General features: G+C 42.1%; 2 protein-coding genes across 4 annotated transcripts in view; one reads left to right on the top strand and one right to left on the bottom strand.

The window, feature by feature from the left end:
* Positions 1-8324, bottom strand: part of BORCS5 (BLOC-1 related complex subunit 5) — a 57671-nt gene extending 49347 nt beyond the window's left edge. Inside the window, exons 1-2 of one of the 3 annotated variants that reach the window (XM_072350672.1) lie at positions 8097-8324; positions 6975-7118 (exon numbers count right to left, since the gene is read on the bottom strand). In XM_072350672.1, coding sequence (XP_072206773.1) covers positions 6975-7118; positions 8097-8154 — 202 coding nt within the window. In that variant the 5' untranslated portion in view covers positions 8155-8324. Of the gene's footprint in view, positions 1-6974; positions 7119-7847; positions 7985-8096 lie in introns of those variants that run through there. The other 2 variants (XM_072350689.1, XM_072350681.1) reach the window with 2 other exon arrangements.
* A 1656-nt stretch (positions 8325-9980) lies between these two features.
* On the top strand, positions 9981-17079 carry MANSC1 (MANSC domain containing 1). The gene is made up of 3 exons (XM_072350658.1): positions 9981-10248; positions 11052-11201; positions 14258-17079. The coding sequence occupies exons 1-3, from the start codon at positions 10035-10037 to the stop codon at positions 15229-15231; spliced, it is 1338 nt and encodes a 445-aa protein (XP_072206759.1). The 5' UTR covers positions 9981-10034; the 3' UTR covers positions 15232-17079.
* The last annotated feature ends 5968 nt before the right edge of the window (positions 17080-23047 follow it).

Here is a 23047-nt window from a genome sequence, read left to right as displayed (position 1 = left end):
CATGGGCTTCCAAGCAAGACATGCCACTACAGCATGCATGAATCCCACTTGCTACATATTAGAACTGCTAGTAATTTCACTTTACTACTACAAATAATCTTCAGTGCATGAACTGCATTTCAGAATACTATCTACAACTCAGAATTCAATATGTAACAGCATAACTCCTGGTTTATGTGTGAAAGAGTGCTCACAGCATAGTCAAGTACACCACAACTAGGTCCACAGAGAAAATAGAGGGAATGTTACAAAATTCAGTATTTCAGACCTCACTGTTCAAGCCAAATGAACCATGAAATTCATGGCATTTTCCTTCCTTGTTAAGCTTCCCTAAGAGAGGAATAGAGGCAGATCAAATTTGTTTCTCAAGTTCAAGGTTTTTTAACAATGAGCCTGCTGACCTGTGCTCTATTGCTTGCTTGCTGATCTCATCTCACATAACCATGCAGTGAGAACACAGCGATGATAAGCTCTCAATAGCACTTTGATAACATGATTTATGGCTTGAGCAGACTTGTGGTTTTTTTTCCCCTCCACTTCTACATTAATGATTTTTTTTAATCTTTGTATAGTTTTAAATATACCAAAACAGAACAGCTAATCAGGCAGTGGAAGATAGATCAAAGGGGGGCCAAGAACATGTTTTGTATATGCATACAAACTGTGTATAGTTTATACATGCTATATAGTGTGTGCATATACCGTACAAACAACTAAAGACAAGTACTGTGAGTATAAGAGGACTGAACAATGCAGCATGTTTGGCAGGTGTGCCCAGTTGGTCAGACACACACCCACCAGGCAGCATGCAGCTCACAGACTGACTTCACCTGCAGTGAAGTGGTCAGTTACATGACTCTAGAATGGTGATTCTGGGCTCAAACACTGCAAAGTGGGGTTGACTGACTGTTTATTTTGTTTGCCTGGGGATTTTTGAGAGGTGAGGTGGGAGTTCATTGGATGCAGGGGGCACCCAGGGGCATTTCACACCCTTTGTTTCGTTGTTTTTCTTTAAAAACAAGAAAACTTGCCTGCATTCTATTGACAGTTTCACTGATTCTTAATGGCAGGACTTTGCAGCAAAGCTATCTCTGGCACCTCTTGCTGATTTTCTTCCAACGACGTATTTTAGATTTTCAACACTGGAGAAGTAGGGCTTCTTTGTAACTGGAAAAAATCACTGATGATAGCAACAGAGAAATCCATCAGAGATTCCTCATTAAAATGCTGTTTCAAATACATAATTACCACTCATCCTTTCCTCCAACACAGCAGGCATTCCTTACAAAAAAAAAAAAAAAAAAAAAAAAAACAAAAAACTCATCTATTTTTCTTCAGCATACACAGTCATCTTCTGTGCCCCTACTTTAACACGCCTACAGCACTCACTGCCATAGAAAGCTGTAGCATCTTTGCTATTTACTACCTGCATGTCAGTTTCACCCAGGAATTCGGTGAGCATTTCAAGGTACCATCAAGTCTCTGACCAACGAGTTACTTTAGTCTCTGTGTGACTGACACATCCTTGACAATTTTGTTTTCTATACAACCAAACATCAGATGTTTACAACAGTTGTTGCTATCTAGTGAACACAGCACTTCATGATATTTACAACTGGAAGAACAAAAGCGAATGGAGATGTGTACAGCTGGAGAAGTAGCACAGTTAGCATGGTATCCTAGAAGTGTTATAGTTGCCAAAGTGGAAAACTCCAAAAAGGAGGGATCTCCCAAAATAGATCCTTCCCCAGTGGCAGTCAGCCCTTAAATGGGGTCCAGAAGGGGTGCTCCACCCCTTCCAGTCATACAGCTGAATTGCCTTCACTTGTGCTCCCATGGCTGACCCAGTCATTCATCCCACCATTCACCTCAGGTGATCAATCAGTGGTTCAGGCCACGACTGAACAGTTCCCATACAAGCTGTAAGTAGCACGGTGGCTCAGTAAAGTTCTGCAGGTAGAGATATCAGAGGAAATACACCCACATACACTAAAGAATAAGCAGGGATCAGGAATACCGTCAATACTTATGTTGAATTATTATGCTAGATTTCATGCTGTGTTTTAGTTATGATTCCCTCCAGAGGCAACACAGAACACAAGACAAGGCTACTGAATTATCTTCAAATATCTGCAAAAATTACTCAGCAAATTCACTGTATGGCATTCAGAATCACTCAGTATCACTTATGCTTCCAAATGAAGCTACCGAGACATTGGCCACAGCTTCCTTCAAATGAGAAGGAAAAGAGCAAGAAAAATGGCAGTGCAAAAGAACTGCCAGCATTACACAGGCAACTGGTCACCAGAAGTTTGGTTTTCAGATTTTCCAAAAATATCTCTCAATAAAGCACAGAGACCATTTGCTATGACATTCTCTTTAGAAACGAAAACTAAGAATTGTGAAAGCAACAATCCCAGTACCATTAGCTGTTCAATAGTTAAGTGGATTTGGAAATGACAAAATACATACATAACTTAAAGTTAACAACTGATCGTGGTGAGCAAAAGCAGAAACATCAATGCCCTTTTGGCAGCACTGGCAGAGGCAGTAAGTCACAAATGCTCACGATACGACCAACATAGCCAGAAGAATCATTACATTTGACTGGAGAGCTAGCTAATCACAAAATCCTAAGGGAAAAAGGTAGGGGCATAGCAATGCAAGAAAAATTCTGATGCTCATACCATATCTCTGCACTGAGACGCTAATCTCTCTGCTTACTTCTTCACACAGAAGACCTTGTACCAGTACAAGATGCTACTCATAAGTAGAAACAAATTTATTTTCAAGTAAATTTCCCTACAAAGAACAAATACAGATGTAATTTATTTCAAGATCCATCACACAGACAAGTCTTTAAGACATTCTCTTGCGCCTCAAGTTTCCAAAGAATATCAACAACCTAACCACTATAACTTAGAACATCTTTGTGACAATGTCTGACAACTAGCTATGAAGAAACACGACTTTCCTTCTAATTCAAACCTGGAAGCCTTCTGCTTTTCAGGTGATCCAATGCCAACGAAAACTAAATTGTTTCTCCTGAAAGAGGAATGCCACAAATGGGCATCAATTATGTTGTCTTCCTTAAAAAGAAAAACAAATAAAACTTGTTAAATGTACTTTGCACTAGGATGCCTATAGTATGTGACAACTACACAGACCCTTCAGACAACAAACTCCACTCTCATCCATGTCTTCCTCTCTTTCTCAGAGCTGATCAGTAAAGAACATGTGTGATTCTCATCTCATTTTAAGTTTAACAGATGCACCAGTCAAGGTTTCTATTCTTGCTATCAAGCTCCCTGCATGTTACATTTGCATAAAGGTCTTGCTGACCACAGCACAAAACAGGAATTACATCTGAATTTGGATGACTAGCTCTTGAACATTTTCTCTTATGTTGCTAACATGCATCAACAAGTCCTTTATATTTGTCTGCCCTTTTTGTTTAACGTAACACTGCACTCCTATCAGAAAGATAGATCTCAGTCTTTCCTGAACTTTGAGAAAGATGATAATGCCCTCTGGAAGAATTCAATAAGAGTTTTGCTTCCACAATGCAAAAAAAAGCTGAACACCCCTCTCCAGAGCTTTGTGAAGTTTGCAACAATAAATTTTTACTGCACTCAACTTATTTCACCAAGAAAATTTGTACAGGTTAAAAGCACAGTATTCCACGTGCAAATTATCCAGTTTTCTCTGGAATTCACAGATGAAGACTTTTATACACTGTTGGTTATAACTTTATGCTATAAACAGGCTTCAAGAATTAGGGATACTAAACAGAAACAGCTTCATTTGTGTGTACATATCTCCAGGAAGCAGCATAAAGAAAAGAAACAGTATATATTTCATTCTGTATAACAAAGTAGTTACTACAGGGAATGAATGACTCAAAGGAGAATTCCCATTGGAGACTGTTGCCCTCAGGAGTTTAGATTCTATGTTTTCTCCCTGCTCAAAAACAAACTCTCAAACAGTGAAGTTCTCTGCTAGTATTTCTACTACAAGTCTGCACACTCAAGCTCTCTGTACCCCAAATACACAGCATTTAACATGGAAAAAACAGGCATCTAACTCCCAGGTGTACTCTTTAAGCAAACGTTTTCCTCTGTTTGAGTAGGATTTTGTGAATAGCAATACAACAGGCATCCACTGGAACGCTTTCCTAACCACATCCAGTAACAGTCACCCCTTTCTGTCTACATGAATATAGCTCTGAAGAAGATATGAAGATACTCCCCGACATATAAGTTACACTCCTATCTTTGATTCACCCACCATTCTAGGAGCTATACCACCAATTCAAGACAGTTGTGTCTAGCCTTCTGAATAACTGTCTTGACAGGTTCTCACACCTGAATCAACAAATGCTTAAACTTTAACCTCTCAAACACTGCGTATTACGCATGTTCAGTAACTATCACAGAAATTTGCGGAATACAAATATAATTATGAAGAAACCTATGACATCAGAGCTGATAAAACTCCAGTGTGTGGATTTTTCCAAAGAAATCAAAGCAAATCCAGTATAAAAGACACAATGGACATGACACTACCATTTTATTATAAGTTTGGGTATACAGTTGTAGAAGACCTCCAGTTTCACTGGTTACAACAAGATCAGTTCAAAATGCCTAGGACAGACAAGTGCTTTGGCTTTCCAGTGTTCTGCCTCTTGCAAAAATGCCGTTTCTTGTTGATAACATGCTTTCCCAATTGATTAACTTCACCATTAGGCTTCTTTTGAGACTTGAAAAGCCCTTAGCTTTGCTTAGCCAAGGGCAAACTAAAAAGTATAACTAAGCCCCAAAAAGCTATCAGTTCATGCTTTAAGCTCTCCAAGTTGCCTGCTCATGAGATGCAAGCTTTAGGATCAAATCCTAAGAGAACTCTAGTGTCCCTCTTTATCCTTTCCAGAAACATGGTCTTGCACGTGAAGAACAGAGTAGAGACCAATCCAAAACAGAACAGGTTCTCCATTATATCTGTGGCACACTTGGAATCTCTAAAGACTCAGCTCAGTTCATAGTCCTGTTGATCAAGCAATGGTATACTTGAGGATGCAAAATCTGTTCATGTTAGTCGACACAATTAACCATGCAACGCTCATAAGTAGTCACCAGATGTCCCCACATCTTAAGGGACTCTTAGCAGATCAAGTGATAGAAAACCAACAGAAGCTTTCTTTTATTTACAGTTTCAGGTCCAAAATATGATCAGCAAAAGCAACTCAGTAACAAAGACAATGGACCATTAATTACCTTAATGTATGCATACTTACAATTTAAAGAGTCTGGACTGGTGACCTTACAATTTGTCTCTCTCAGCCAGATGGCTGCTGCTACCTCTCCTTTCTCACTTCCCATCTCAAGCCATCTTATGAGACCTACACAGGAACCAAGCCCCTGCAAGTAAGCGCAGCTTTGCTTCTCAAGACTTTTCACAGTTCTTGCGCAAACACAGTCTGAGGCTATGGGGAACTGAAGCTCGTTGCTATCACACATTCACAAATACACAATCTCAGCACTGGATTTGAACACATAAATTTGATCTCTTAGATTAAAGCCTCCTTACTCCCTTTGTGAATTTGGGTTTGCAAGCTGTCAGTGGTGAGATCTTGATTTTGACTTTCGTGTAAGGCAGGACACAAGCAAAGAACATTCCGCCAAAAGTCTGCAGTACCAACTTCAACAATCTCACAGCCAGTTCTAAAATGGTAGTAAAACTACTAGGAATACATCAAAACACAGACTTCTATAACATCACTGTCTGTAAAGTTTAGAACAAACACAAAGAAAAGGTACAGGCAATACAGATTTTCCTTCATCAAGAGGGGCAGTAGCGCTAGCCCTAAAAACATCAGTGGTTTCTTTTCTGGTATTCAGTGGCATCCCTTCTTTCAATTCTTTCTGCTGGAAAGAGCACTGCCAGTGTCACATAGAGCCAGATCCTGCTCCAGTAGTACCCAATAAAGCATCAGACATTCGGCCCACTGGGCTATCTATCATAGCATCCACAAGTCCTAGTCGTGTTCCATATTAAAATAACTAAAGTGAAGAGTTTGCCAGAATAGCAATGTCACATCCACTCCACCAACACCCCACAGGGCAAAGCAGCTACCGCACCTTTCCACCAGTCACGCACAGATCAGAGGCAAGCAGTGCTTAAACCTTCAGTTGTACAAAACCACTTCCTTCTAGCAGCAAGGACTAGCAGCCCAGCATCTCCTCACTGTCACAACAGGCCTACAAGGCATGCATAAGAAACCCAGCCAATGCACATATATAAACTAAAACTCTAACTTCCAAAACTAAGTGTTCACTACATGATGTATTCACACAAGTTTGTTGACCCATGTTGTTACAGGAAGAGGTCAGCTGCTACCACCTCAATTCATACTGGCTGCTCCATGCATTTTTCTTCTCAAGGAACTTTCAGGTAACAGGAAAGATGCTCTGCACAGCCTCCAGAGAGAGAGATAGCTAGGGCTAGGTCCTAATGTGCACTGACAGTTTTCCCCACTCCTAAATATGGGCAAAATCTGCTTCAGACTGTAAACCTCAAGAATAAATCCCCATTTCAAGTAGCTGAATCCAAGCGCATGTAGCTTTAGTCTGAGATAGCAACACACAAATGTTTCTAAGAACTTAGAGCAAAACTAGAGTTTGTAGTCTGCACATCATGTAGCATCCTTATTGAACATCCCTTCAACCAAATGGTACTGGCAAACTGGGAGCTGTTCTGCCTACACAATAGATGGTTGTACTTCAGAGATCATTACTAGCACACCTCTAGTTCACACCTCATGTAGAAGGTTAGAAACAATTTCAAAAGACAAAAAAGTACGGTTTAAAGTTAGAGTAAAAAACATGGATGGAAACATAAACTTCACCAAGAACCTCAAGATACACAAAGCAAAAATACACACACACAAGGAGCCTTTAAAAAAAAAAAAAAACAATCACCTTTTAAAAGGGGCTGAAATGTTGGAATTTCCTGCAGTTTTATGACATCTGGATCATTGCTCACGTTCCGCGAAGACTGTGTTCCTTGGGCTACCACCACAATGTCATCCATTTTTGCACGTTGTTTAGCTGGGGATGGAGATGCTGGATGAACAAAGGGTGACAGGATAAGGAACAATCAAGTTAATAAGCAGATTCCATCTGAATTTAACCCTATGAGAAAGCTAACACATTTAATGCTGTGCAAGCATGTTTTCTATAAAATAAATACATCTCTGAAACCACTAGCCGTACCCTTCCTTCTCTAGTAACTTATTCCATTCAACAAAGTCTTTCAGAAGGAAATAACAGAACGCTGATTAAGGATGTGCTGCCTTTTCACTCTAGCGATAATCTGACATGCTTTCAGTGAAGGCAGAAGGCACAAACTAACAAACGTTTTATTTGCCAGCATTATCCTGCTGCAGTAATGCTCTCTTATAGCCTTAGATACCTTCATAGGAAAGATTCAACTCAGTAACTTAAATTCAAATACATCTGAGGCTCTTATTGTAATGCTATATATGCCTTATCATCTACACTCAGGTATTTTATTTTTCCCCCCCCAACTCAGAGGGCAGTGAGGCACCGGTATATGGTGCCTGCAGAAGTTGTGAGTGTCCCATCCCTGGAGGAACGCAAAGTCATATTAGATAGGGCTCTGGGCAACCTGATCTAGTGGGTGTCAAACCTGCCAACAGCAGGAAGGGGGAGGGAACTTGCTGATCTTTAAGGTCACTTCCAATCCTACCGCTCTATTACCCCACCTCCTTACTGAGGCCAGCATCCTCACACCCACCGGACAGGCACCCCGGCTGGCAGCGTAGCACCCACCGTAGCTCCCATTCGTACATGCCATGCTTACAGCATCTCCATTCCCAGCACGCGTCTATCAGCATTACCAGAGGTCACGACGCCCACGCCTCGTCCAGCAGAGACGCCAGCACCCAAACCCTTCCCACTCTACAGCTCCCTCCGCCCCTACGGCACCGCTGAGCTCCTCCCGCACGTACCCGGCCCCGCAGCTTCCCTATAGCCCCGGCCCCGCGGCGCGGCTGGGGGCAGGCAGCCACCGCCACCGACCTGAGGCGCTGGGCTCGCCCGGACGGCTCTCGGCCTCCGCGCTCTGCTCCGCTCCCATAGCAGCAACACCAACGGAGCCCGCAACGCAACGCGCTGCGCCGACTCCCCTCCTGCCCGCCACCCTGCAGCGCAGAGCCACGCTGCTCCCGCAGCCGCCCGGGCTTCCGGCTGGGCCGGCTGGTCTCGGTGCCAGGAGCAGGCCCCGCCTGGCGCGACTCAGCAAGCAGGCGGAGCTCCGCTTAAAGGCGAGGCTCTGCCGGCCTGCTCGCCGTGAGCGCGGCGGGGCGGGGTCTGGTGCTCGGCCCTGAGGCGAATTGATCGGCCGGGAGTGCGGCTCCCATTGCCGTCTGCTCGCTTCAGGTTCGCGGTCTCTTGGCTGCTGTCCGTCCCGTCTGGCCTCCTTGAGAGTAAGGGGTTGGGGGAGATGGTGCTAATCTAGATTTTTAGTTATCAACACTAATATTTATGGTTATACTATCAAACATCCCAGTGTGATATCCCAAATCATCGAACAGCACATTATCAGCAGGGTCATGCTGTTCTCCTGTGCCTTTTTTTTCCCCATCTTTTGAAAGCTAAAGCAAGTTTGTCGATGCTGGGTGACCCAACCAGCTAGCAGCATGCAAGAAGCAGCCATCACCAACTGTGTTGTGGACAGGAGTGAGCCAACGGTGTCCCAGACTGAAAGTTCACAGGTGGTTTAGATTAAGCAGAAAAGCAAGTTAAAGGGAGAAGGAAACCTACTTGGACACTTCTCTGACTTGTTATGTTCATTTCTGACAATCAAAACAGCAAAGAAGCCACATATTTACGTCTGACAGAAAAATAGCCCATAAATAAGTTCTGCTGTATGCTAACTTCTGAAGAAGTCTGCTCTCCACTTGTGAACGATGAACAACATCTGTCTTGCCCTCAACTGCATTCAGCATTACCTCCTCCTGGCTGCCTTTACTAATGCCCCTATAAAAGCCAACTCCCAGCTGAATGAGTGTGAAGAATAAAGCTGCTGACCACTCTCTGACATAGGCCTCAACTTCAGAAACAGCATAGCAGCCAGCAGGACAGTGTGAAGCAGGAGGTGCTGCTGCTGCTGCCAGCACGCCTTCTCCAGGTGGGGATCTCAAACATGCCTTGGAGAAGCAAAAAGTCCTGATTGAATTTCACAGATGTTCAACCTGTGGCCTGTGTTTATTGTATTAAAGCAGAGAGTAGGTGACCAAAAGAGAAATGTTCAGACTGTTACCGTTTTCTTTTACTGTGTGAAATAACCTGCCCTCCGGTAACCGTTCATGTAATTGATTGATTTAAAAGGAAATAACATTTTATTAACGATTTTAGTGATGTTATTGTAGATATGATGCAAGATGAGATACCTGAAAAAGAAGGAATATATGGCACAGCCCTTCTGTTGCTTCCTTGCATTCCTTACTCTCTGGGCCTCTTCTATGCCTAAACACTGCCCTGAGGGAGGTGAGGGGCTGGGGAAGGTGAAGAGGGAAAAAGAGAAAAGAGAAACTGAACGTTTTCGAGGTACAAATGTGAGTTAAGCAAGCAGGAGCAATAAGGCTGTTCAGGAAGGAACGCCTCACTTGTCGGTCCACAGTGCCAGCACACAGCCCTTGGAGCACGACTCCCATTCAGCAAACACTGCCTGGCTCTGCAAGGATTTGAACAGGATTACTCAGACAGCCAAGACAGTCTTACACAAGCACTGAAGTATGCACGAATACATTTAGACCAGGATATGCATATTAATTGCGTTTGTTACAGGATCAAAGACGGGTCTGCACCGACATCCAACCCTTGGCCCAGCCGGAGCCTCGAGCTCACGGCAGCAGAGGCGGTACCGGGCCGCCCCGCCCCTCGTCCCGGACGCGCGGCAGCCGGCGGCCCAGGAGCGGGCGGGCGGTGTGAGCGGCAGGCCGCAGGCGGGCGGCTATGGCTGCGCGCTGCCTCCGGCTCTGCCTGCTGGCCGTCAGCTGCACGATGCCTGTGCCGAGCTTGGGCCAGGGCTGTGCCTCGCAGCGAATGGACAACGCCATCGTCGATATAAACTTGTCTCTCCCCATGGGTATCCGAGGTGCGGAACCGGTGCACGTTTCAACACCAGAGGCTTGCATACACGCCTGCTGCTTGGAAAAAAAGCTGTCAGGTAATCGAATTCTCTCTGGCCTTTTTTGTTACTGCTTATGAACACTGAGGAAATTACTTACGGAATTGCCCGGGCTTGCATAGTTCTCACTGGGAAGGGACAAGGGAGTCTGCTATGCTCAGGACCGAAATGTTCATTTCTCTGCCATTTACATTAGTTGTGGCATGTGGCTGCTGACTGTCCCGGCCTAATGTGATGTCACAGCGTTGGTATCAGTGTGCTCCAGAAAGTAACTGCGGTAAAGTGGAGGTAGCTTTGAATATTAAAGCCACTCCGACCTAGATGCATCACTTCAGCAGACAAACTACAAAGTAACACTGGTTGTAGCCAGAAGTGACAACGCTTTTACTACCCTGGAACTGCTCATTTCCATCAGGCTTTTAGAGTGGTAGGAGATACAGCAGCAAGCAGAAATGACAGCATGTAAAAGGGACCCATAACTGGATGGAAAAAGTGCATATCCACAGGTACACTGAGGAAATTTTCAGATTTATCAGGATTCATAAGCAAAAAAAATCATTATATAAAGCACTGCCAGCATGGTATGGGTGAGGGGAGAATGAGGGATTAGACTCATTATTTCCACATATTCATCTGTACAGGAAGAGGAAGGTGTAACCTTTCATATGTTGGCCTTCGGCCATTCTTTTGCAGTCCCGTGTTGTTTTTCCGATAGGAATGCTAGATGTGGGTCGTTTTCCTCTTACCCATGGGAGGAAAACTTAATTTTTAGCAAACCAGAATTCATTATCAAGATGCTATAGAAGTTCTTGTTACTGAAATGTGTATATGTTCTTTTGCAGGAGACAAGAACTGTAACTTGGTGATTTTTGATGCTCAAAGGACAAGCACACAACCAAACTGCTACCTGTTTCATTGCCCTAGCACAGAGGCTTGTCCGATGAAACCTGCAATGGGACTTGTAAGCTACAAGATAGCTCAGATAGCTCAAGGTAAGTGTGTGTAATAGTAAAAGCCACAGCTCACCTCACTGGATGATCCCCTGTGACTTTTCAGCAGTGACTAAATAACGCTTGGGAGCTGCATCTGTAGTAAAATGTTTGAAACCAAGTGCTCTAATTTGAAAATACTATTCTTCTGTTCTGTGGGAGGTGGGTAGGCAAGTGTGTGGTGTGCACCTACACGGGCCTAACCATTATGAAATTCCTTCACGTAAGGTTCAGAACTTCTCATAGCTTTCTTTTGTTTAAAACAAAAATAGAAGCTTTATCCATCTCAATGTATTCTGTCCAAGGAAAATTTCTAGTACATAACATGTAAAGGCGTTGCTGAAAGCAATAGAAATATGATGCCCTTGTAGCCATCTGTGCATTCAAAGGATTCATGCAACACTGATGAATACCATATATACACAGATGTTAGGCAAGCCTTGGAGCACCACTGGGATGTTAGTGAGTAATTGATGATAGTAATCATTATTTTCTGTTTTCAGTTACAGAACCTGAGGCACAGATGCAGACTGACTAATCTCGAAGCTTTATGGCATTTGGGCTTTACAGTCACAAATTTCTCACTAGCTGTCATGTGCTGTAGGATTTTTAATAGCAAGACTTACTTGCTGACTGGCACTGACTTGCAGCAAACCTGTTTGAACATAAAGAATGCAAAGAAAGAAAGAAGACTTAATTGTGCTTGTGCTTTTGTCCTGCAGATAGTGTACTGCTCAGTTAATGCTAATCATAAAGATGCTGTTAGCTTATTTACCTCAGGTTCCCAGTAAGCTTTGAAAGGTAGCACCTGGGGGTGTTGGTACTGAATCTTTGAACATCTGAATCTTTGTGTTGGTTTTTTGGTTTTTGTTTGTTTTCAGTATACAGGAATCTTCATGTGATTACATAGAAACCCAAACTAAAAGGATAAAAATAAATTGAAATACTGAAATTGCATTAGTAACAAACTTGTTTGCATTGTTTGTTGGTTAGTTTTGCTTTGGTTTTTGTTTGTTTGATTTTAAACTATTCTTGTAGCTTGTTAACTGCTGGAAACAACCTCTGTCTTGGGAAGTAAAACGCTTCCTGATTCCAATCACAAATAGCTATTGCTGAAAAAGAAATAACATGTCTGTTTTTTTGCTATACTTTTGTGGATTTTGCTTTTACCACTGCACTGAGATAGCCATGCAGGACTGGTGGATACAATCCACATACGCTCAGGAGGTGTTTATTTGGTCTTTCTGATTGACAGTTTGAGGTTTTGTTTCTAAGGCAGTTTATTGGATTTGAGATACCATCAGGACCACTTTGTTCTTTCAGTTTCTTTTTATAGGCTGTCTTCTGTAGTGCCCTTGTTCTTTCTCGCCAACAAGAATATTTAGTGCCACAGCTGCACCTAACACAGTAGTTATGGGCAGTTGTGTTTTGGAGCTTATAGTCTAAAATGGAGACAAAGAATACAGTTAGTGTTTAAAGCTGAAAATAAAGTAGTATTAGTAAACGCAGGCAGTTGTGTTAATTAATCTGAGTGTTGCAGGAATGCAGATACATAACTCCTTTGCAGGACTCATCACTGTTCTGCCTCTATATTTTGTCCTTTGAAAGCTGTATGAATACTGCCCATTTTCTTAGCTGTAGCTGAGGAGAGTGAGCTGAATATGACATAGCATGCTGCAAATGCTTTATGGTTGTCACACAGCATCAATTATTCATTTTAATGCATGGAGGAGGCTATCAGAGTACACTGGGAAGAGGGAAAAACACATTGGTGACTGACTCAGTGTTTGTGACAGGCCAGGTCCTTGCTGGTGTGGAAATGTGTTCAGAACTGCAGACTGCAGCTGAGAGTTTGGCTGTCTTTGTCCAAACAGCTTCTGATTATGCACTGTTATTTGTTAGCCTCTTTTACTTTGCTAACAAACCAGTGCCTGACTGGAAGGATAGGATAAAAATTGGTGTCTATAGTTCAAGTTAAGTTGCTGTCCTCTTAAGTAAAGCATTGCCTTTTTTTGTTTGTTTTTCGCTTCAGTTTTTGTAGGAATGTAGGGCTTGCAAATATATCTTCTAACAGCAGCCAGTTAGATTTCTTTGCATGTATAGTAAGTCTGAAAGAAATACATCCCTTTAGATAAGAGTCCCTACTTGAGGAAGAAGTGACAATGAAAACATAAATGACTTTTTATTATTTCTTTAAACTTCAATGCAGTTAACAAACTTCTTTCTTTCTGTAGAAGAGGAACAAGAGCACATTCAATCTTTCATGTTTTTGGACATAGACTGGACTAGTAAACTCTTGGACTAAAGCTGGCTCTATATAGAAAAAGTACATTTTACCACGATACTGAAAAAATGGAGTTCACTGTCATTACCACACACTTAAAGCACTTGTGCAATAGTTGTTTGCACACCCAGAAATACATTAAAACCTTTGAATTCTTTTTAGTGGCAATATTCGTTGAACGTGTTGGCAACATGGAAACATACAATCTTACATTCTTTGGCTAAGTACTTTGAGCAGAAATGTATTTTGCAAACTCAGCAGGTCTGGTCTCCTGCTCTGTATGATGCGTTTGTAGGAACAGCAACAATTTCTAGTTGAGAAAAAAAAAAAAAAAATCTCACAAAAATTAGGGAGTTTTTCTTCCTTCTCTGTAAATAGAAGCCCCAAGGACAGCTCATCTGCATAGTAAAATATCAAAATGTTGCAGTCATGTAAATGAAATCTTACTCTGCTTTCACCCCTGAATAACCATATGCATTCCACATGAGTACAAAACAGATAGGTATGATCAGTCTGCACAGGTAAATTCTATTAAGAAGCTGCAGTCAGGATCTAATGTGTTCTGGCTTGAAATTAATAGGTCTTATGACACAGACAACATAAAAGTCACTGCATACGTTAAATAAAACATCTTGATGCTTCTGTTTGTTTACTCATTACTTTCTGAAGCCTCCTGATATTGCCATTCCTATGAAATATAACTAATTAGAGTAAGCCCACGGTAATTAAAAATAGATTCAGCAATTAAATACTGATATTTCCTTTCTGTTTACAGACACCCATGCCCTGGAGGACACATCCTTCAATTCAGATGAACTCTCTGTACCTTCAGATGCCGGAGCTTTTATTTCTCAAAGTCGGGCTAGCCATCAGAATCATACCACTGCTTTGCAACAGTCTGTTTTTCATCAAGAATCTGAACTCCTGAACCATATGGCCAAACATGTAGACAACACTGAATTTCATACGGTTTTTCCTGAATCACAAAGGGCAGACAATCCCAAGAGCTTAGACCCCTTGCCAAGGCAGAAAGTAATTAATCCACCACCAGATTTATCATATACTGATCAAACTGGAAACCCATCTGCTTTGTTCTCCACCACTGAGTCTACTGTTCCCAGTCCCAGCAGTACAACTGTTACTCCTCTGCCTGCAAGTACTGCCAGACTGAAATCTCACACAACTTCTTTGCTTACAGGTGGTGCCACACCTATCAGTGTCACTAGAACAACCACCTTTATGCTTACTGCAATTGCTAGAGCTGAACCTGATATCCCTACTGCCAAGACTGCTGCTACTCATGTTTTTCTTTCCAGTCCCACAACTTCTGCTTCTACAGCCAAGTTGGTGACCTCAAATCCCATAACAGCTACCCACTCAGCAGGGCTCAGAACTTCATCTGTCCCTCCTGAACCAACAGCTGCCTCTGCCAGTTATACCAGTCATGTTTCCCATGTTTCTTCTTCAAGTTTTGTTCTCTCTACTAGTGCTTCCCCCATGGCTTCCAAAAACAACCATCAGGATTATGATCCATCTGATTCGGAAGGCAACCTCTCGGAGAATGTTCAGAGAAGAAAAGGCTTTGTTCAGCTGGAAGACAAAAGCAGACTTATAGCGGCTTTATTTTTTGGGGTCATATTCTTGCTGTTAGTTATTGCACTCACAGGGAAGAAAATGCATGAATCTCTTCAGAAGAGACAATACACCAGGTTGGATTACTTGATCAACGGAATATATGCTGATGTGTGATGGGGCATAGGGTATAGATTGTTAGGAGCATTTATCATCTTTGTGAGAACTACTCTGAAAGTGGAGAGTGGATACAAAGTCTCAGAAGATGATGCATTCCTTTTTTGGTCACCTGTGACCACATGGTTGTTGTGGGGAAGAGAACTATTTCCAGGCTGAATTATAATGCCTGTCATTTGTTTTACTATCAAATCCTAAATACAAACAATCAAGCTAAGCAAAGAAGTTCTTGTACTTAAGGAGAAAAATAATTTCAAGAGTATATTCTGTGACTAGATTGGCAGAATAGAATTCGACCTAATTGAGTACCTCTGCAGCACATGAGCACTTTCCGTGCTTTTTGCCTCCAAATACATCAGTGTTACACAAGTCTGGCATCATGTAACTGTATATGGCATCCTACATACTCTTATTTGAGCCTTAAATGAGTACTGGGTAGTAGTAAATAGCATCCAGATGGTTTTAGGTACAAGGAGTAAACTGTAATATTCACAACATGCTTGGCTTAACTCTCCTTAGCTACGTTGTGTTCATTGATATCTATCTTGAATGCTTTCATGTGTGTGTATCATCAGCTATACTTAAAACCACATGCTGCAAATTTTAGTTTGCCTTTTCTGAAGAGAATCCCACCCTCTAGCATACTGATTTTTTTGCAGGACATATCAAATAGCTTTTATCATATTTATTTAAACAAAGCTAGAATCATTTTTCTTTTCATGATAAATAGCACGACCAAGCGACCTGGTGTATACATGAGAATCTGTTCTAATATACTTAAACCTATAGCAGCTGAAACTTAACAGTTAATTGTAGAGCAGATGGAAACTTGGGAAGAAACTGAGCAAAGGCAACAGCTGCATTATAAGCAGAGGACACAGAAAAAGTATGGTTTCCAGTTCCTGAATATCTAGACAGACTGAAGGGAATTAAGAAAGTATTAATCAACATCGATGGATGTGTTGTGCAACAGTCTCAAACTCAGTGATATTTCCTACAGTCAGAGAAGCATTATCTTCAAACAACTCTGCATTATCTTTCTGCTTCTAGCATTCCTCTATTTCCCTCACCAGGCTAGTGGCTCTTTAAAAGCGCTGCTGGCAACAGGGCTAGAGTTGACAGAAACACAGACACAGTCACAGAATCACAGGTCCTCAAGAGATCATTGAGTCCAATCCTCCTGCTGAAGCTAAAGATCTTTATAGACATTAATCAGAACTCTGGAACTCTGGGTAGAACTCTACAACTCACTTTTTTCCACACCATCATCAGTCTTAATCTGTTTTCAGAATGAATCCCTAGATATTAAAGTACATGCAGCAGGCAGCATAATCAACTACAAACATCAAGATAGAGAAGAAAAGGTGCCTTATGAATAGAAACAAATAATTATATTACAAGGCATGAGAAGTAACTCACATCCAAGAGGTTCTTAGATCTCTCAAGTTTACTGCATTGGGAAGCAGTCATGATCCTGAAGTGGCCTCAAGGCCACTCTAACAATAACTTCATGCAAAAAATTCTCTTTAAATTCTATTATTCAACGATCAAAGCCAACTCAGTGTCCCTTATGTCAAGAAGTTGAATTCTTGCTGTATGAAGGCTGCAAGTTACTTTGTAGATACAAAACCATTTGTTTTTTCTACATGATTTCTATCTGATAATACTGACAATAAAAAAACACTCTGGATAACATCTTAACATCTTAGAATGGAACAAAGTATCTCAAGTTGATTGGCTGGCCTGTTGACTGCCCTTCATTAAGCCTTTGCTTCTTTTCTGTTTCTATTTTCTCTTAAATCAGCTAGTTTCAAAGGTTTGTGATAGAGCTTTCATTTGAGAAATAGGCTCTATAGGAAAAGATATCTGAAGGAATTAGCTCACCCCTCCCGGTAGCAGCTTGGAGAAAGGGATCAGCTGAGGAGTGTGACCCTCCCCCATTCATAAAGTCACGCCGCAGGAGAAAAGGGAGGGCGGAAGGGGGAAACCCGCACAGACTCAGATTGCACGGAAGTAGGGTGGCTCCAGAACCCCTACTGCTCCAGGCACTCATGTACTCTCCCAGCTCACCCATTGGTTCAGGCTGTGACCCTGGAATTCCACTACAGTGATGAAGATGGAAAATATTTCTGGGAAGCAGGTTAAGGAAATTATAAGTATTAGGTCCGGTTGTGGGTTGTAAAATGAAGGTCTGAATCTGAGAATAACTATAGTTTTATCTGAAGATTTACAGTTTAGTGAGAACCCTTCTACATTGCCTATGCCATCATAGCAACTTATTACAGAAGAGGTATTGAGAAGAGCTCCTGAATCTTCACTATGCATCTCTACTATAATTAAAAAGTTGTTGGAGGTAGAGATGCTTGCTAGTAATTCAGGCAGTACCGTGCAGTAGACACAAATTCAAGAGGAGGGCAGACACATTGTGGGGGGTCATTCAGAGCACAGTGCATGTATTTGGCTAATATAACTGGAAACGCTGCCATCCAACTAAAAGAGCCAACAGAATATCATATTCTGTGAATGGCAGAAGTAAACCAGTGAGTTGCATGTGTATCATGATTAACTTAGTAAGAAAGCTGAGCCAACTGGTCTTTTAATAACTTTAAATGTTAATGCATTAATAAAAAATAAATACAGAATCATAGACTTAAGTTGGAAGGACCCTTAAAGATCACCTGTTTCCAACCTCTGCCAAAGGCAGGGACAGTTTGTGCTACACCAAATTGAATCATAGAATTGGTTGGAAGGGACCTCCAGAGATCATCGAGTCCAACCCCCCATCCAGCCTGACACTGAACACTTCCAGGAATGGAGCACTGATAGCTTCCCTTAGCACTACACATACAGGGATGTATATTTTCCCATCTGTTTGCCTTTTTAAAGCAAATGGGATTACTAGGCGACCTGCCTGGAACATTCTGTGGAGGAATTTAGGGGCTATGTTTGAACACTAGAGGGCAACAACAGTTTATTAAATAGAATCGACCGATGTGAGGATGTCCATTCAAAAATGTTTTATTTTGTTTGGTTTTTAACTTTCTGGTCTGTGGCTATGCACCATGCTCCTTTATGTGAAGTGGTCAAACAGCAACAGAGTTTTGCAGATTGTTCAGGAACTAAACAGGTATGTTCTTCCTGCTAGTAGGAAAAAAAAAAGATATAAACATCCTCCCAGGCGGAAATAAATAATAAATAAATAATTTCTTAAGACATAAAAATAAAACTGAAATCATATAGTCTGATCATCAGCCAGTGTGATACAACAACATTGAGGTCTCTTTCTAAATATAACCATATATGTGAGGTCAAAAGCTGATTGACTTTAATCACCTGGAGAAAGTAATAAATTCCATAGCTGCTTGTTTCGTGTAGTTCTTTCACAGTACTTAACAAACACAAGGTGTGCAAGTATAGACTGTTATGAACAAAACTCTTTTGTGGAATTACACATTCAGGCAAATAGCAACTGCACATTTTATCACCCCTGTTAACAATCATAAAGAAATAACAAACTTAATTCAAGACCTATTTGAGATATGTGAGAAAAGCACATAGTTCTTATCATAAGGGTCTGCAAACCCTTTATGACATGTTCTCTTCAAAAGAGTGCTTCAGTTTATTGTAATTCCTGTAGGAGTAGGAAATGCTTATACTTAGAATTTTTTTGAGTAAATTACTAACTCACAACCACGCAGTAGCTAGCCAACCAAATAAAGTGCATTTGAATCTGATGACACCATTAGATATTGGCTTACACCCATCATTCCACCATTCATGCTGATAAAAACATTGAGTTTAAAGTGCTATTACTGCTGTCAACAGTTTCCACCTAGAACCTCTTCTATACTTTGTGCTTTGGCACACAGTGAAAACTGGCCTGGACTGCTGAGCAATTCCTATGCATTCTCATTCTCACACAGGTAATATAATTCCTTACATCTCCAATCACAGATAGTTACAAGGCAGTTTTACCTCTTCATCCTTTGTAAGTCTTGCAAGTCCTCTGAAGAGCGTACATGACGTTCCCTTTATGGATAAGTCCCCTAAAGCATTTGGATATATGAAAACTGTCGTTCATCTTCAGGAAACCCGCACACTCTGAATCTCACCATTTAAATTTGCTTTTTTGTTTTTCCTTTTTTTCTTCCCCTTTTTTCCTAGCCTTTCAGGTGACAGAGCACTGGCACAGATAGCAGAGTCTCCTCCTTGCAGATCTTCAGAAGCTGCCTGGACATAGGCCTGAGCACTTTCCTCTGGATGGCCCTGCTTGAGCCGGTTTGGGACCAAATGGATCCAGACATCTTTCCAACCACAGTGATTCAGAGATTCTGTGATAAAAGAGAAAGGCACAGAACTTCTGTTCTTAAGATCAGATACCCTAGGAAGCTGTCCTTAGGAACAAAGGAAAGGAGTGGAGCTGCATTTCTTTAAGGATGCTTTTCTGAAAGCAAAAGAGTTTTCTATCCCACAGCATAAGAAATCAAGCAGAGAAGGCAGGAAACCAGCATGGCGATGCAAGGACCTGCTGGTCAAACCAAGGGATAAGAAGGTGTATTGGTTATTAATATACAGATGGTAGCAAATGTACAGAAGGAATAAGTAAAGGAAAACTCACCAGTGGTGGTGCCTTGGCTGAAGAAGCTGGGGCAGTCCTCACTGGAGAGTGATCTCCAAGAGATACTGCTTCAGTGGGAGTCAGCCCTTAAATGAGGTCTCAGAGGGGATGGAGTCGAGCTCCACCCCTTCCGGGAGCACAGCTACATCACTCTCACCTGTGCTCCCACAGCTGACCCCATATTTGCCTCAGCTGATTAATCAGAGGTTCAGGCTGTGATTACCAATCTCCCATACAGAAGGAAAAGTCAATGCAGTGGAAGTGAGTGTCTTGAGAAGGATACAGATATCTGGATTTGCAGAGATGGATCAGGAAAACCAAGGCATAGATGGAACTGAACTTGATAAGGGATGTGAAAAATATCAGTAAGGGATTCTAAAGGTACATTGGTCAGAAGAGAAAGGCCAAGGAGAGTGTACCCTGCCCCCTGAGAAATGAGAAGGTAAAAATGGTAACAGCAGACATGGAGAGGACTGAGGTACTCAACAAGTTCTTTGCCTCAGTGTTCATTGGCTGTCAGACTTTCCATGTCTCTCTCATCCCTGAACCTTTAGGCAGAGGTAGGAAGAGCAAAATCCCTCTCACTGTAAGCGAAGACTAAGTTTGAGACCAACTGATGAGAATGAATATGTACAAGTCTATAGAATGGGATTATATGCATCATGGGGTCCTGGAAGAACTGCCTAATGTGGTTGTCAGGCCACTCTCCATTATATGTGGAAGTCATATCCGTCAGGTGAAATCTCTGGTGACTAGAAAAAAGGAAACATCACTCCCATTTTTGAGATAGTCAATAAGGAAGATGTGGGAAACTGTAGGCCAGTAAGCCTCTGTGCCCACAAAGATCATGAAACAGATCTTCCTGTTAAGGCACATGCAATATGAGGTGGTAATGTTGGTGACAGCCAGCATGGCTTCACCAACAGCAGATTGTGCCTGACTAATCTGGTGGCCTTCTGTGATGGAGCGACTGCATCAGTAGACAAAGGAAGAACAACTGATTTCATTTACTTGGCCATCTGCAAGGCCTTTGGTACGGTCCCACATCACATTCTCATCCCTAAATTGGAAAAACATGGATTTGAAGGATGGTCTATTCAGTGGATGAAGAATTGGTTGAATGGTTGCAGCCAGAGTTTTGTGTCAGCAGCTGTATGTCCAGGTGGAGGTCACTGATGAGTAGTGTCCCCCAGGGGGCTGCTTTGAGACCACTGTTCTTCAACATCTTGTCAACATCAATTATGTAGACCGTGGAATTGAGTACACCCTCAGCAAGTTTGCCAATTACGCTGGGCTGAGTGATACAAGTTGATACCACAGAAGGGAGGGATGTCAACCAAAGGGCATCCAAGGGACCAGCTTGCAAAGTAGACCCATGTGAACCTAATGATGTTCAAGAAGTCCAAGTGCAACATATTGTACATAGGTCAGGGTGATCTCTGTTGTGTGTGTAGAGAGTGAAGAAGAACTCCATGAGAACAGCCCCATGGAGAAGGACTTGGGATTCTGGTGAATGAGCTGGATGCAATCCAACAGTACACACTTGCAGCCTGGAAGACCAACTCTGTCTTGGGATGCATTAAAAGAGGGGTGGCCAGCAAGGCGATGGATGTGATTGTTCCCTTCTACTGTGCCATTTTGAAGCCCCACCTGCAGTTCTGTGTCCATGCCCGTAGCCTTCAACACAATAAAGATTTAGAGCTGTTGGAGCAGGTCCAGAGGAGGGTCATGAAGATCAGAGGACTGGGAGTGCCTCTCCTGCAAAGAAAGGTTGAGGGAACTGGGCTTGTTCAGCCTGGAAAAGAAAAGGCTCCAGGAAGGCCTTATTGCAGCCTTTCAATACTTAAAGGCAGCTTCTAAACAAGAATGAAATCAACTTTTTACATAAGCAGTTAGTGGCAGGACAAAGGGGAATGGTTTTAAACTAGAAGAGGGGAGATTTAGATTACATTAGGTGGAAATTTTTTTCTCAGACAGTGATGACAGCCTGGAACAGGTGTACCAGAGAAGTTGTGGATACTCCATTCCTGGAGCCATGGAAGGCCATGTTGGCTGGGGCCCTGAGCAGTCTGATATAGTGGGTGACAACCCTGCCCACAGCAGAGGAGGTGGAACTGTGTGAATTTTGTTTCTTTTCTAAGCCGTTCTATGATTCTATGACTTGCTCATCTGAGCTGCCACTGAAGACCATGAAGGTGTTTCAAAATGATAAGAGGAGAAGGCTAGATATATGCTCTTTTTGAGCTGAGTGATAGTTTTTGTAACAGGCCTGAGTTTGGACTCAGTCATGATTTTACTGTTTGGGGTTTTTGTGCACAAAAGCTACTAGAGATAGCTTAAACTTCATGAAGAAGCTGCATGTTTACAAGGATGGATTGCATTTTGCAGGAGCAGTTTGGTACTTGCCACCTCAGAGAAGTAGCTGAGTTTCATGGATAGAGTTTCCAGCTGAACACTCAAAAGCCGCTGGGAGCACCACCACATTTGCTGTGAGCACCCTACTTAGACTGAGGGAATTATGTTACCAGTGGTGGTTAGGCTTTGATATTGGGTCATTTGCAGCTCTTCTCAACAACAAATCAAAAATTTGCATGAAGTTCAAGTATTTTTTTCTTATGCTGGAAAGATGGTAGAGAATAACAATGCAGACTTCCAATGAGCTTGCCTGCTGTTTACTTAGTTTTTCAGCATGTTTTTCTGCTTGGATCTACGAATGAGCCTTTTTTTTCCCCTACCCCTAAGTCCAATTTCTACGGACAGTTCTGAACTTTTCCCATTTAGCCCAGTAAGTTATGAATGAGATGATCTTTGTCTTTCAGTGGCCACGCACTGTTCTGTCCTTGAGCATGCAGTTCCCATTCATATCAGTGTGAGGTCCTTCTGCACATGGTTTATGGCTGTCAGTCAAGTCCTCCCACTTAGTGGCTTATATCTTTTCAAAACAATTGCCTTGTGGGATGACATGACTTTTCAGCCCAGAGGTAAAATTTACGATAGAATCTGAAGACAATTTTCCCAGCTGCTTCTGATTATTCAACTATGGCAATGTTTTCCTTGTTTTGTTCCAGGGCATGAAATAAGGAGTTCAAATATTTCTCCATCATGTGATATCTCAGGCACAATTTCCAGAAAGAATCAGGTTCTGGCACATGCTATATGATGTCTTTACAGAACAAGAATACCGTTTTAGAAAAGCCA

This window comes from Excalfactoria chinensis, chromosome 1 (assembly GCF_039878825.1).
Source record: "Excalfactoria chinensis isolate bCotChi1 chromosome 1, bCotChi1.hap2, whole genome shotgun sequence".
NCBI classification, from domain to species: domain Eukaryota; kingdom Metazoa; phylum Chordata; class Aves; order Galliformes; family Phasianidae; genus Excalfactoria; species Excalfactoria chinensis.
This window is presented reverse-complemented; position numbering and strand designations above follow the sequence as displayed.

Excerpts from the sequence above, each read along its gene's own strand:
- MANSC1 (XM_072350658.1), top strand. The coding sequence starts at position 10,035 with ATGGCTGCGCGCTGCCTCCGGCTCTGCCTGCTGGCCGTCAGCTGCACG. Across the intron at positions 10,249-11,051 it reads CTTGGAAAAAAAGCTGTCAG|GAGACAAGAACTGTAACTTG; the intron begins GTAATCGAATTC and ends GTTCTTTTGCAG. Across the intron at positions 11,202-14,257 it reads GATAGCTCAGATAGCTCAAG|ACACCCATGCCCTGGAGGAC; the intron begins GTAAGTGTGTGT and ends TTCTGTTTACAG.